Raw genomic sequence first — 11,142 nt, 5'->3', positions numbered from 1 at the left:
AACAGGAGGAAATGGACCCACGATTGCAGTACGACACTGTCCTGAGATTATGATCACATTTTATAGCAGTGTAGTGGTATTAACTGTGATGCTGAAACCAATTTTGTACGACTTTACATATAGGAACGACCTGCCATTACTTGTATGATAATGTGACATTATTAACAATACGATTCATACTTCTTAAAGTACGGTTGGAAGAATTTTCGGACGTGCAAAAGAATAATTATATTCCTAAAATTATTTTGCTGATACTAATGAACATGAAGTAACATTTATTCCAATATTTGATAAGAGTTGGCATTCGGAGAGCCTCAAGGCATCATACCAAAGGGATGGCTTGTTGTCTGTATTGCGTGGCCCAAGAGCATCCCGAATGCAACCTTTGTAAGGGAAGGGTGTAATGATTCGTCGGTGTCTTGATGAGACTGTCCAACTTTTGTAAGATATTTTGCAAAGTGGTTTGCTAAAGAGCGGCGCTACAACATAGAACAACAACTACAGCGCAAGCAAGTCGACGCTCACACACTTTCGCTTCAGCAACGATAAATTCGTAAAATGTCATAGTTTAATTTTGCAGGGAAATGCTCCACGTTGATTGCGTATAATTTATATTTCGAGTTAGATATAGGTATGTGTGCCTGCGTGTGCGCTGCGGTTAGTGTTAATCGCTGCATGCATATGCATATGTGCCCTGTGTTTTGCTATCGGGTCGATTATTGGCATTTGAAAGAGGGAATGGGATGGAGGGTCTGGGGAATGGTTGGCTTCCTACACCAACCCACTAGAAAGAGCAATTTTGGTAGGAGTATATATTCATTTCGTATTTGTTCAGTGTTATCGCGTTCCGGTTATTAGTGGCACACACAATGTGCACTATCTTAGTCCTCCGAGGAGCTGGAGCTCGACTCAAGGATGACCTCAAACGAGAACGGCTGGAAGGCGTAACCGAGACCAGCGTAGAACTTACTCTGGAACTCCACCCTAAAAATAAGGTACAAGAAGCGTGCCGGAGCAAACGGTTCGTTTAGAAAAGGGCAATTCAATTTCGCTTCCAGCAGTACCGAACGATCACTTACCAGTGCAGACGGAGCGTGTGAAGGAATGCGGAAAGGCCTTCCATCAGTACCAGGATTCCAACGGTCAGCACGGCCCAGAACGCGAACACTGCCCACAAAGCAATGCCACCGATCCAACCGTCCTGCTTCAGTCCGTTCTGCAGAACCATGTTCCACAGCACTTCAGCGAGCTCTGTGCATTGAATTTCCGGTATGAAACAAAAAAGGATTTTAATTCTTCAGGTCTCGCAGTCGACAAAACCAAAAACAATTTACTTACGAGCATGAGCCAACGACAAAGCCCACAGGCGGAGGTACGAAGCGGTATGCGACACGGAACCCAGCACATACTCAATCGTATGAATACCCTGGTGGATGAAGATTTCGGACATTTCTTCATTGTCATGGCCGTGGCCTCCACCCTGCTGCTGTGCCGGTTGCTGTCCTGCTTGCGTGCCCGCTCCATTGTTGTGCTGGTTCAAACCGTCAGCATCGCCGTTTTCATTGCTGTACGGAGCAATTGGTTGGTGCTGCAATAACAAACCATTATATAAAAGAAATCCCAATTTAAAAGCAATAATCATCTGATGTCTCGATGCAAACACTTACGGCAGCTTCCTTGCGTCCACGCATGATCAGGATGGGCTTAGCGAGCAGCATCCACGGTACGCAGAGAAGCGCCACGACGACCAGGAACTTTTGCAAGCCCGACTGTCCGGCGAACATGTACGGCGAGCAGTCGCCAGTGTTTTCATCCGGCGCCTTGAACAGTACCATGTTGATGAAGGTGATCAGGATGGAGGGGGCACAGCCCTCCGAGTAGGCAACGTCCGTGGCACTTGCCGAGTATTTTACCCACTTGATGAACATCAGCAGCGTCATGTAGAAGAACAGAAACACTAGAAAGATCACCTGCGGAATGAACTCGCAGTAGATGGCCATCTTGTTCTTGAAGTAGCGATGGTTGAACAGTCCAACAAACACACCGAACAGCATGTGAATTACGCCGAAGATGATCGATATCTTCATCTTGTAAGCGTTCTGGAAGATGATCTTGTTCAGCGGTGCCACCTGCCAGACCGGATCGAGCCCGAACGGGTACGGCGTTTGGGCGTAATCCATGCCCTTCGGATCCAGCTGCAGTGCCTTGTTGGACATCACGGTCGAGGTGTTGTAGTTGGTGCTCCAGGCCGATCCGAACACGTTCAGCGATTTCGAGAAGATGTCATTGTACACGAAGCCCGTGTACATCGAAAACACGCCCATCAGGAAGATAATGTACCGGCCACCGAAGAAGATGTTCCAGATTTCGTTGTCCGATTTCTTCGCCGCCAGCGGCTTCTCCTTCAGCACCATCCACAGCCCGAACAGGGCCATGATCGTACCGTGCCCAAGATCGCCGAACATGACCGCGAACAGGAACGGGAAGGTAATGATCGTGTACGGGGCCGGGTTCATTTCGCGATAGCTCGCGACACCGTACGCATTGATCAGCGCCTGGAACGCGTGCGTAAATTTGTTCGTCCGGTTGTACGTCGGCGGATCCTCGAACGTTTCCATCCGGTTCAGGATCGGTGGTACGGACGATCCGGACCGCTCCGTACCGCGACGCAGCGCGATCTGAATCGTCTCGAAGTCCAGCAGCGGCACCCAGCACTCCGCGATCAAACACTTCTGCGTCACGTCCAGATTGAACAGGTTCAGCGTGTGGTAGATCGCTTTGATCTTGCGCACCTTCACGAACCAATTCTTCAAGTTCTTGGCGGCCGCCACCAGCACCCGGTGCCGATGGTCCTGCGTCTGGCCGAGCACCGTGTGCAGATCCTCGATGCGCGTCATCACGCCCATCGCCATCTCGCGCCGATCGGTCGGGGCCTCCGGGCAGGGGTAGAGCGTCGCCCGGAACCCTTCGCAGATCTTCTTCACGCGCGTCTTCAGCTGGTCGCCTTGGAAGAAGATGATGAACACCGACTTGTACACCTTGTCGCCCTGCAGAATACAACGGCAAATGCCATTAGCATGTGCGCCCTTCTTGCGCCCGGGCAACACCCTTTACTCACGTTCGATGGGTCCTCCAGCGGATCCTCGATCATCGCTTGACGAAGGAACACATTGCCACGGCAGGCACGCCACAACATACGCTCGAACGCCGGCAAACGTTCACGCAGGATCACACCAGCAACAAAGCTGTTGTGTTTTGGTGGTTTGGGGTTTTATTTTAAACATGTGCGCGAAATCAACACACACACACACGTTCATTGGTCGAACGCATCGACAGACAGGAAAAAAATACACACAAACGAATATTATTAACAGTTCAGGTACGGATTTTTTTGTTTATTAGGAAGGATTCAATGGATATTTAAATGGGATGCAAGGAAAGAGGAGCTATAACAGAGAGACAGAGTGGGTAGAGGGAGAGATAGAAAAACAGCCAGATACGAAATGGAGTTTAGCAGCAGCTAGACAGTGTGGTAATTGTTCTTTTTTGTTTTTGTTTAACAGAGGAAACCAATCCAAAAAATTAATTGAAAATGTGCCCACATCATCATTTGCTGCATGTAACGGGCATTGCTAAGCAAACGGCATCAGAACGAACTGTTCTGCTAGCGGTGATTAATACAGCTGCACGGAGAGCGTCTATAAAATTGGCAATAATAAACGTGTAATAATAATGCCATTCAAACGCATTGAACGACAATTATTAATTATGAATTCTAAAAACAAAAAATGAATGATTGAACCGAGAAATAATAAACATCCTCAAACAATGATTGTAAATATGGTGTGTTTGATTTCGACGCAATGGCGGAAGGAAATATCAAGAAACTTGACATAAATAACTATCTATTAAGTTGTTGTTTTAAAACAAGTGTACAGGCGGCAGTATGCTGTGTGTCACATTTTCAATTTTTCCCTCTGGAAACATTATTGTGTAGTGATTTATGTAATACTAAACATGAGCATATGACCATTCAAAACAGAGACGTTTTATGTTATTTCCACATGGGTACGATATTAGTTCAATGGGATTTGTTTTAAAGCAGTGTCCAGTTTAACAGTTTGTTGACAATTAATGTAAAAGTAGCGTCGGACTCAACAGGATGTGTTCAGTTTATCTTCCTTTGATGATGTTCAATTACCTCTTTCAATTACCGCCCTATACGCTAATATGGTAAAACGTTTCGCTATTCTGAGTATTCGAACACAAGCATGATTGGAAATTCGACAGTACATGTCGTTCTTAAACAATACTTTAAAAATGCACTCTCATCGAAAAATGAACCTTTTTTCTTACAAATGCCACTAAACAGAAATGCATGAAAAATCAATGGTATAAATACAATTACTTCGGACTAAGCTAAATAATTTACCTATGGCAATAGCAAAACGAAAAGCAACAACGTAACTAGTTGGCAATACTTCGATAGCGAGAATGTTTGTAGGAATAAAGCATCGCATTACAAATATGTATCATAAACTATACAGTGACACAGATAAAAAGACTTAGAGAGACAGAGAGAGAGATCAAGAGAGAGAAAGAGAGAGCGACTGAGCGAAACCAAAGAGCAACAAAATTGATAACAGTGTGGTGCTGAGCTATTCCATCGCAGATGAAATTGATGATAATGCTTTAAAAGGGCAAGGCATGGCGTTTGGTAAGTATGTAAGACAGCAACACAGCAGAGTACGCGAGGATTGATGGTCGGTGCGCACAGAAAGCATGAAGCAGTGGATAATTCTAATTATATACTTCTGATAACATGAACATATACAAAGTTCGTCTAAAAATATCGCTACTACTGACCATGGAAGGTATTCTTCTGTGTCTTGTGATTTTTCCAGAAAACTGCAGTTAAAAATTAGTCACGTTAATATCATTTAGGGGTAGGGGAAATATGGAAAGATAAACATTTGTTAGCAGAATAAGGTTTAGAAAAAAAAACAAAGAAAACACGTTTTGTGTGTTAATTGAAATTAAATTAAAACAAAAGAAAACAAACGCACAAACAACAATACCACCGACAGAAGAAAAGAAAAGAAAACGATAAAAAAGTGAGACTAGATAATGAAGTTGTGAATATACTATTACATTGCTAAACCATCGGAAGCATGGTATTTAGTAGGAAAAGAGCAACAATCTGGTTAAAACGGTTAAATAGATCATAAAAGCATACAAAACTTAACCAACGAACCAAGTAAACTAAAGACTTAAAATCAAGAAAAGTAAAAGGAAAATAAAATTCTCACGACAAGATTCAATTCAAAACCTACCCTAGCTGAACAGGACCCATTGCCTTGCCAGTGCGTGATTCGTCCGTGATCAACGCCCGGGTCATCGATTCGGTGGTATGCATGCCACCCTCTTGCTGTACACACATTTAACAAATAGGTACGGGTGTGAGTGATATTTGTTTGTTTGTTGTTTGAGTATAATAATGCATAATATTCTGCTGGTTTTATGACTTGTTTTGATATAGTCGACTGTATGATCGCGTATATAGTTTTGAGTGATTGTTGGTATTTTGAAATTATAAACGAAACATAGCGTTGGAAACAGAACATATACACAACAAAAAAAAGAAGATGATGCATACAAGTGTGTTCAGAAACGCGCACACACACACATAAACACAAACATTATGGAAACATTACTTTTGTCTCGCTGTCGTCCTCACAGGCTAAACAACAGCTAGGACAATGCAAAATTAAACCGGTATTTGCGTTCACGATTGCTGAAGGAGGATATAATTAGCGACTGCCGAATTTTGTACGAACGCTTTTTGCAATTTAATTTTCTCGCTCGTGTCAAAGAGTAAGAAAAATATACATACCATTATTTAAATAAAACGTTTTAATTACTACCACTACCAGTACTGGAGCTTTTAGACAAGCTGCAACTAACACTAAAACTAACGATGTTAGCACACTTAGTTCAAATTCTACGAATAGTTAGAAGTACGTTTGTTTCATACGATACCGATATCATAACAAAAGCTTACCGGAGCTAGAAGAAATGTGCTAAACTACATTAAATACAATACCTGCAGCAGGGCACCATAACTGTAACTATGTCCTAGTTTAACAAAGCGTTAGCAACAAAGAGCGCAGCAAGCAATACCGTTCTAAAGTTGTATCAAAACTATTATTACCGCTTCCGGACGCAAACGAACAAATAAAACAATGTGCTATCAATTACAAACAAAACATGTGCATTTTTAAAGGGTATTCAACCGATGGTTGCCATTTAACTGAAACGCTATTATTATTTTTGTTTGCTATCGAACTCTAAAATACATGAACCGTAGCTAGTTAACAATAAATAAAAGAAACATAACGCGTTTCGTTGTAAAAACATTCTTCCTCGAATGCCCACAAGAATGCAGAGACATGCACTATATGCACATTGGAATTGGTTAAATAATTAAAATGTAGGGCTTAGTCATAATTTTACAACAAAAGAATATACATTTCTGGTTACTGACAAGGGGCTTGCCTTATCTGACGGCTGGAATTGGGGTTGAAGTCGGGAAAACGTTCGTAACGTTTCTGCACACAGTTTCCGTAGAGCCACCACAGACAGGCAGAAAAAGGGACGGCGGACGGGTGGATGATTAGACGTTGTGATAAACCCCCACCCCGAAAACCGTAAGGCAACGTCACATATGATGTGATGAGGGAAAGAAGATAGAAAAGGATAATTGAAGTTCATTGCAACAGAAAACAGGGCCATATGCTACCAGCAAACCAGAGAACAACACACGATGAAAATACGAGCACGATGAGATGGTGAGCTATTATTTAAGATGCGAAAAAGAGTGCAGTTTTGCTTCACTTTGTAACGTCGTTGAGGAGTGTAACCAAGTGACATTCGGCTTTTCCGCCGAAGTGACGGTGTATGGTTGTTTCATATCCTAGTTGTTAGCATTACATAAATCAGTTACATTACACTACATCCCTGCTGTTTGGAACAAGAACTTCCACACGGTTAGCATAGTTCAGTGAGACAGGGAAACAAGACATACACACGATAGAAGACGAAAGGGGAATAAAACGGAGTGAAGAAGAAACATATATTTAACTAGCACATTTTACGATAAATGCATTAGCATACCGAAAGGGAAAACGGGCAGATAAAATGGGATTTATGTATTGATAGGTGGAAAATACATCCTTATGTTGGGAGAATGAAAGAGAGAGCGAGAGAGATAGAGAGAGAGAGAGAGAGAGAGAGAGCGAGAGAGAAAGAGGGAGAGATCGGGCGAGAGACAGGCAGAGTGAGTGGCGGTCGATAGAATATGGGTCGGTGATTGGAAAGGGAGTACGTACGGTATAAATGTAACAAAAATTGTGTATATTTACCCTAGTTTTAGATTTTGTCCCTGTGCCCCGGCACCACCAGCTCGAATGCCCTCCTCACCAAGAAGGTTAACCTGTTCCTCTTCCCTGTGAGAATCCGCCATCTGTTGATAGCGGTTTCTTGTCTTATTAGGTACATTTCCGGTATAAACGGCCTGTTTTTTCGTTTTTCGACCGTTTCAATAGTGCAATTCGCGTTGTATTATTAATTATCATTATTGCGTTTTCATGTCAACATTCGTTTTTAACATTTTTTCATGTGATTTAGTTTTTTTTGTTTTTTTTTTGTTTTTGGCAACCACAACAACAACCGAAACACAATACGTACCGAAACCAGCAACATGGCAAAATAAAGAAAAACAAAGAGGGAAAAGGACCAGGAGGAAGGAACAAAAATGTGTATAAATTCATTAGATAAGCGTTACAATCAGATCGTTCTACCCAAAACCGGCAGAACATGTTTGTACATAGACTGTATGGACTGTAAAAAAGCCACCATTTCCGACAGAAGCTTAAAACTGGGAAAGCCAGTCCAGAATCATTATTGTTCGGTGAAATGTTAGTACATACATGCATCCATCAATGACCATTTACCATCAGTGTATAGTTGTTTGTTTAGTATTAGAAACTCCAGTGCGATGTTAGTACGATAACCAATCACCACATTGCATAATTGCACTCTGTACAATGAGAATACGGGTACGCTAACATTACAAAGGTACGGTGGTTTATAATATGAACTCGAACAATGCACGATGATTTTGTATCAATGATTCCTAACTGCGCAAAGACGATGTAGCCTGATTAGCATTCACATTGTTACTTAGCTCTTTAGCAGATCGGGACATTTTTCTAATTCTGAATAGAAAACCACCTCCAGTACACGGGTATGCATTCGAAGTGGTACAGATTGTACGTGAGAAGCACCAGTCACCAGTAGCATTCAGTTGTGTTGTTGTGGATGAATATAATTGGGTTTTAAACGGTTCCAGTGTTATACAACATGTACAGATCCGATACAACGGTTCGATTTTCACGAAAAAACAGGCACAGTAGCATCTGCATTCAATATATGTTAGTATAGTATGTATATAACTTTAACTGAGCTAATAAAGGTTAAGCAAATATTGACCGTGCGGCTGTTGCATTTGAAAGAATGTGAATTAATCAATCGTTAAACAGTTTGATAAATTAAGAGCTAGAATAAATAAACATAAGTATTCACGGCCTGCAGCTATGGTAGATAAGATGTAAATTAAAGAAAGCATGCAAATAACGTTGCAATATCCATGTGTGAAAAGTTGATCCCTGACATACTTGAACACATAGTTTCAGGACCTAGAATTGACTCCCAGGTTTTAGAGATCTTATTTCGTAACTTTTTGGTTAATACATCGGTTGCAAAACGGTTTTGTTTAAAAGTTCCCATAGCCCCATTTAGTCTATTGCTACTTTTAAAGACGTTGCGTTTAAATAATGGTTGTAACTTTTGTGTTTGTTTCTTTTACTCTTCTTCGTTTTCTAGTACTAATCTGATTACATAAACTCTCCTCCATATGGTACAGTTAGGATGGAAACATACGTTCGATATGTTGAATGGGTAATGAGCAAATTAGCTTGTTGTAATGGCAAATAACAAAACAAAAAATAAAACAGGAGTATGAAACGATTGGGATATGTTGTTCTCAACTCAAGATCGTGTATGGGGTAATGAGCATCATTCACGACATTCAATGTTTTGTAGCGAATTGACTTCTAACATAGAACATAAGAGGTGCCTAACAGTCGGCCTATTTTGCTGACGTAACAGTATAAAAATCTACGATCATAGAAGTCAGCTCGTTGCGTGTTATGAATAGGAACGAAATAATGTAAAATGAACAAAACAAACGTTTAGTGCAACATCAACCAATCGTCTTCGTTATGTTTGTACCATAACAGAAAGTGCCGTGCTTTCCGTATCGCTACGGTGCCAGCTCACACAAAATCGTCACCGGGAGGGCCACTTACCTCGTCAAAGAAGACCTGAGTCTTACGCAGGATGTGCTTCAGCTCCGTCAGCTCGAGATAGTTGCGCTTCAGTGCCTCGGCGTTTTGATTCACCTCGCGCAGCTCGTTCTCCAGCTTCTCGAACGTTGCCTCCAAGTCGATCATCTCGCGTGGCTGCGGTGCTTCCGGGCTCTCGCCCGTGTCCAGCATCGGGATGCCGTCTTTTTTGATTTCCTTCTCGAGGTAGCGCAGTTTGCGCTCCATCTCATCGCACCGCCGCACCTCGTTGACGAACTTGCGCTGGAACGCATTGACGTCGGGGTTGAGCTATTATGGGCGCCGAGAGTAGAAATTAAAACAACCAAAAAAGGGATTATCAACTCCACACCATCTATAGTCGATTGTTTCCGCCCATTCTTACATCACGGAACTGAACCAATCCGAGCTCTCCCAGCTCCGACACACAAGCGTACGCGGCCTCGCTCTGCAGGAAGAGCTGGCAGAGGGACATCTCCTCACTGCGGAACAGGGACCCCATGGTGCCGGATTCCGTACTAGCAGCGGTTTCGGACTCAAACTATGTTGGCGCAGTATCGATGGGCTGTAAAAGAGGACGGCTCAATGATAGTAAAACTGTTCCACTGTTTTCGATCTACACACGCTCGGGTACGAGTCTAAAACTAATGTTAAAAAATGCCAGCACCGCCTGCCGAGCCTGCAGTTTCTGGGGGTGAGTGTCCCACCGAAATACAAAGACGTCTTTTCCCTGTGCTGTTGCTATCTTGTTCGTGCCACCCCTCCGTGGATTATGCACACAAGTCCTGCTTGTCGCCCGTCTGCCCCAGATGCGCTTTATCAATTTTTAACTTGTGTGCTATCCACAAAGTGACGCGCCGCGTTTATCTACAGCACCCCAGCATTAAGGTTTGGTGAATTTATCGGCATGAAAATCCCACTTTATACCTCTACTCTTGTGTGATAGGATTCCTCGCAGCCTTCCTCGCATCACATGAGCAGGGCAGGGCAAGCGGATAATCCTTAGCACGATGTTTGGTAATCGCCTATCGAGCGTACACGGGTAGCCCTGTTTTCGATCGATTGACGATTGTACGGTGTTATGCGTGACAACCTTCACCACCACTTTCTCCCGTACACATACGTGCGCAAACGCTATACGATTTTTAGAGTTGATTGCCAATCAGGCGTGGCGCAAGTGGTCAACACACAACAATAAGAATAAAACTCCTAATTGCCCTTTCGACTGCGTCACCCACGGGCAAATATACACTGTTTTCTTTTCGCGAAATACAAGCCCAGCGTTAGCGGAACGACCGATAGCGCCAACACTAATTAGTCATCAGGCGAACTTGTGGAGCAACAACACAAAAAAAAACAAGTTGTCCACCGCGCCCCAAGCGAGGGGCTAGACATATGCGAGTAAATCCGAAATCAGCAAACGCGAACAAGGTTTTCTTCATGCGTCCCATATACGCGGTACGTACGTGCAACTTTTTCCTAATGTTATTTTTCAATTCCAGCACAGAAACGAACGAAAATTTACAATTTTGCCAGCAGCACGGCACGAAACTTACTGCACGGTCAGCGATGGTATTGTGGACTTGTGGCGTGTGTGTATGTGTATGTGCTAATTTTAGCTCGTTGACAGTCGATGTGCTAAAGTTGTACTAAAACGCCCATGCAGCAAATGAGGAACGTTTATTACTTTTTTTAAATG

General features: G+C 42.9%; 1 protein-coding gene across 8 annotated transcripts; it reads right to left on the bottom strand.

The window, feature by feature from the left end:
• Window positions 1-240: 240 nt before the first annotated feature.
• LOC120898625 (V-type proton ATPase 116 kDa subunit a1) lies at window positions 241-11,044 on the bottom strand. Of its 8 annotated transcripts, none has more exons than XM_040304717.1 (10): window positions 10,910-11,034; window positions 9,829-10,008; window positions 9,429-9,734; window positions 6,556-6,608; window positions 4,867-4,908; window positions 3,119-3,245; window positions 1,668-3,047; window positions 1,339-1,588; window positions 1,080-1,251; window positions 241-984 (listed from the first exon to the last, which is right to left on the bottom strand). In XM_040304717.1, exons 2-10 carry the CDS (start codon window positions 9,943-9,945, stop codon window positions 882-884), a joined length of 2,550 nt encoding a protein of 849 aa, XP_040160651.1. In that variant the 5' UTR covers window positions 9,946-10,008; window positions 10,910-11,034; the 3' UTR covers window positions 241-881. The 8 variants fall into 8 exon arrangements, with proteins under 8 accessions (XP_040160651.1, XP_040160648.1, XP_040160645.1 ...); XM_040304714.1 differs by lacking the exon at window positions 6,556-6,608 and adding an exon at window positions 5,334-5,428; XM_040304711.1 differs by lacking the exons at window positions 4,867-4,908; window positions 6,556-6,608 and adding an exon at window positions 7,422-7,573 and having other exon boundaries at window positions 11,000-11,044.
• Window positions 11,045-11,142: the final 98 nt, after the last annotated feature.

This window comes from Anopheles arabiensis, chromosome 2 (genome assembly GCF_016920715.1).
Source record: "Anopheles arabiensis isolate DONGOLA chromosome 2, AaraD3, whole genome shotgun sequence".
Classification (NCBI taxonomy): domain Eukaryota; kingdom Metazoa; phylum Arthropoda; class Insecta; order Diptera; family Culicidae; genus Anopheles; species Anopheles arabiensis.
Note: the sequence above shows the minus strand (reverse complement) of the source record. Positions and strands in the feature narration are given on the sequence as shown.

Excerpts from the sequence above, each read along its gene's own strand:
- LOC120898625 (XM_040304711.1), bottom strand. The coding sequence starts at position 9,945 with ATGGGGTCCCTGTTCCGCAGTGAGGAGATGTCCCTCTGCCAGCTCTTC. Across the intron at positions 3,246-7,421 it reads GGACAAAATCTAAAACTAGG|CTTTGTTGCTGGTGTGATCC; the intron begins GTAAATATACAC and ends AAAACACAACAG. Across the intron at positions 1,589-1,667 it reads GTGGACGCAAGGAAGCTGCC|CACCAACCAATTGCTCCGTA; the intron begins GTAAGTGTTTGC and ends TTGTTATTGCAG.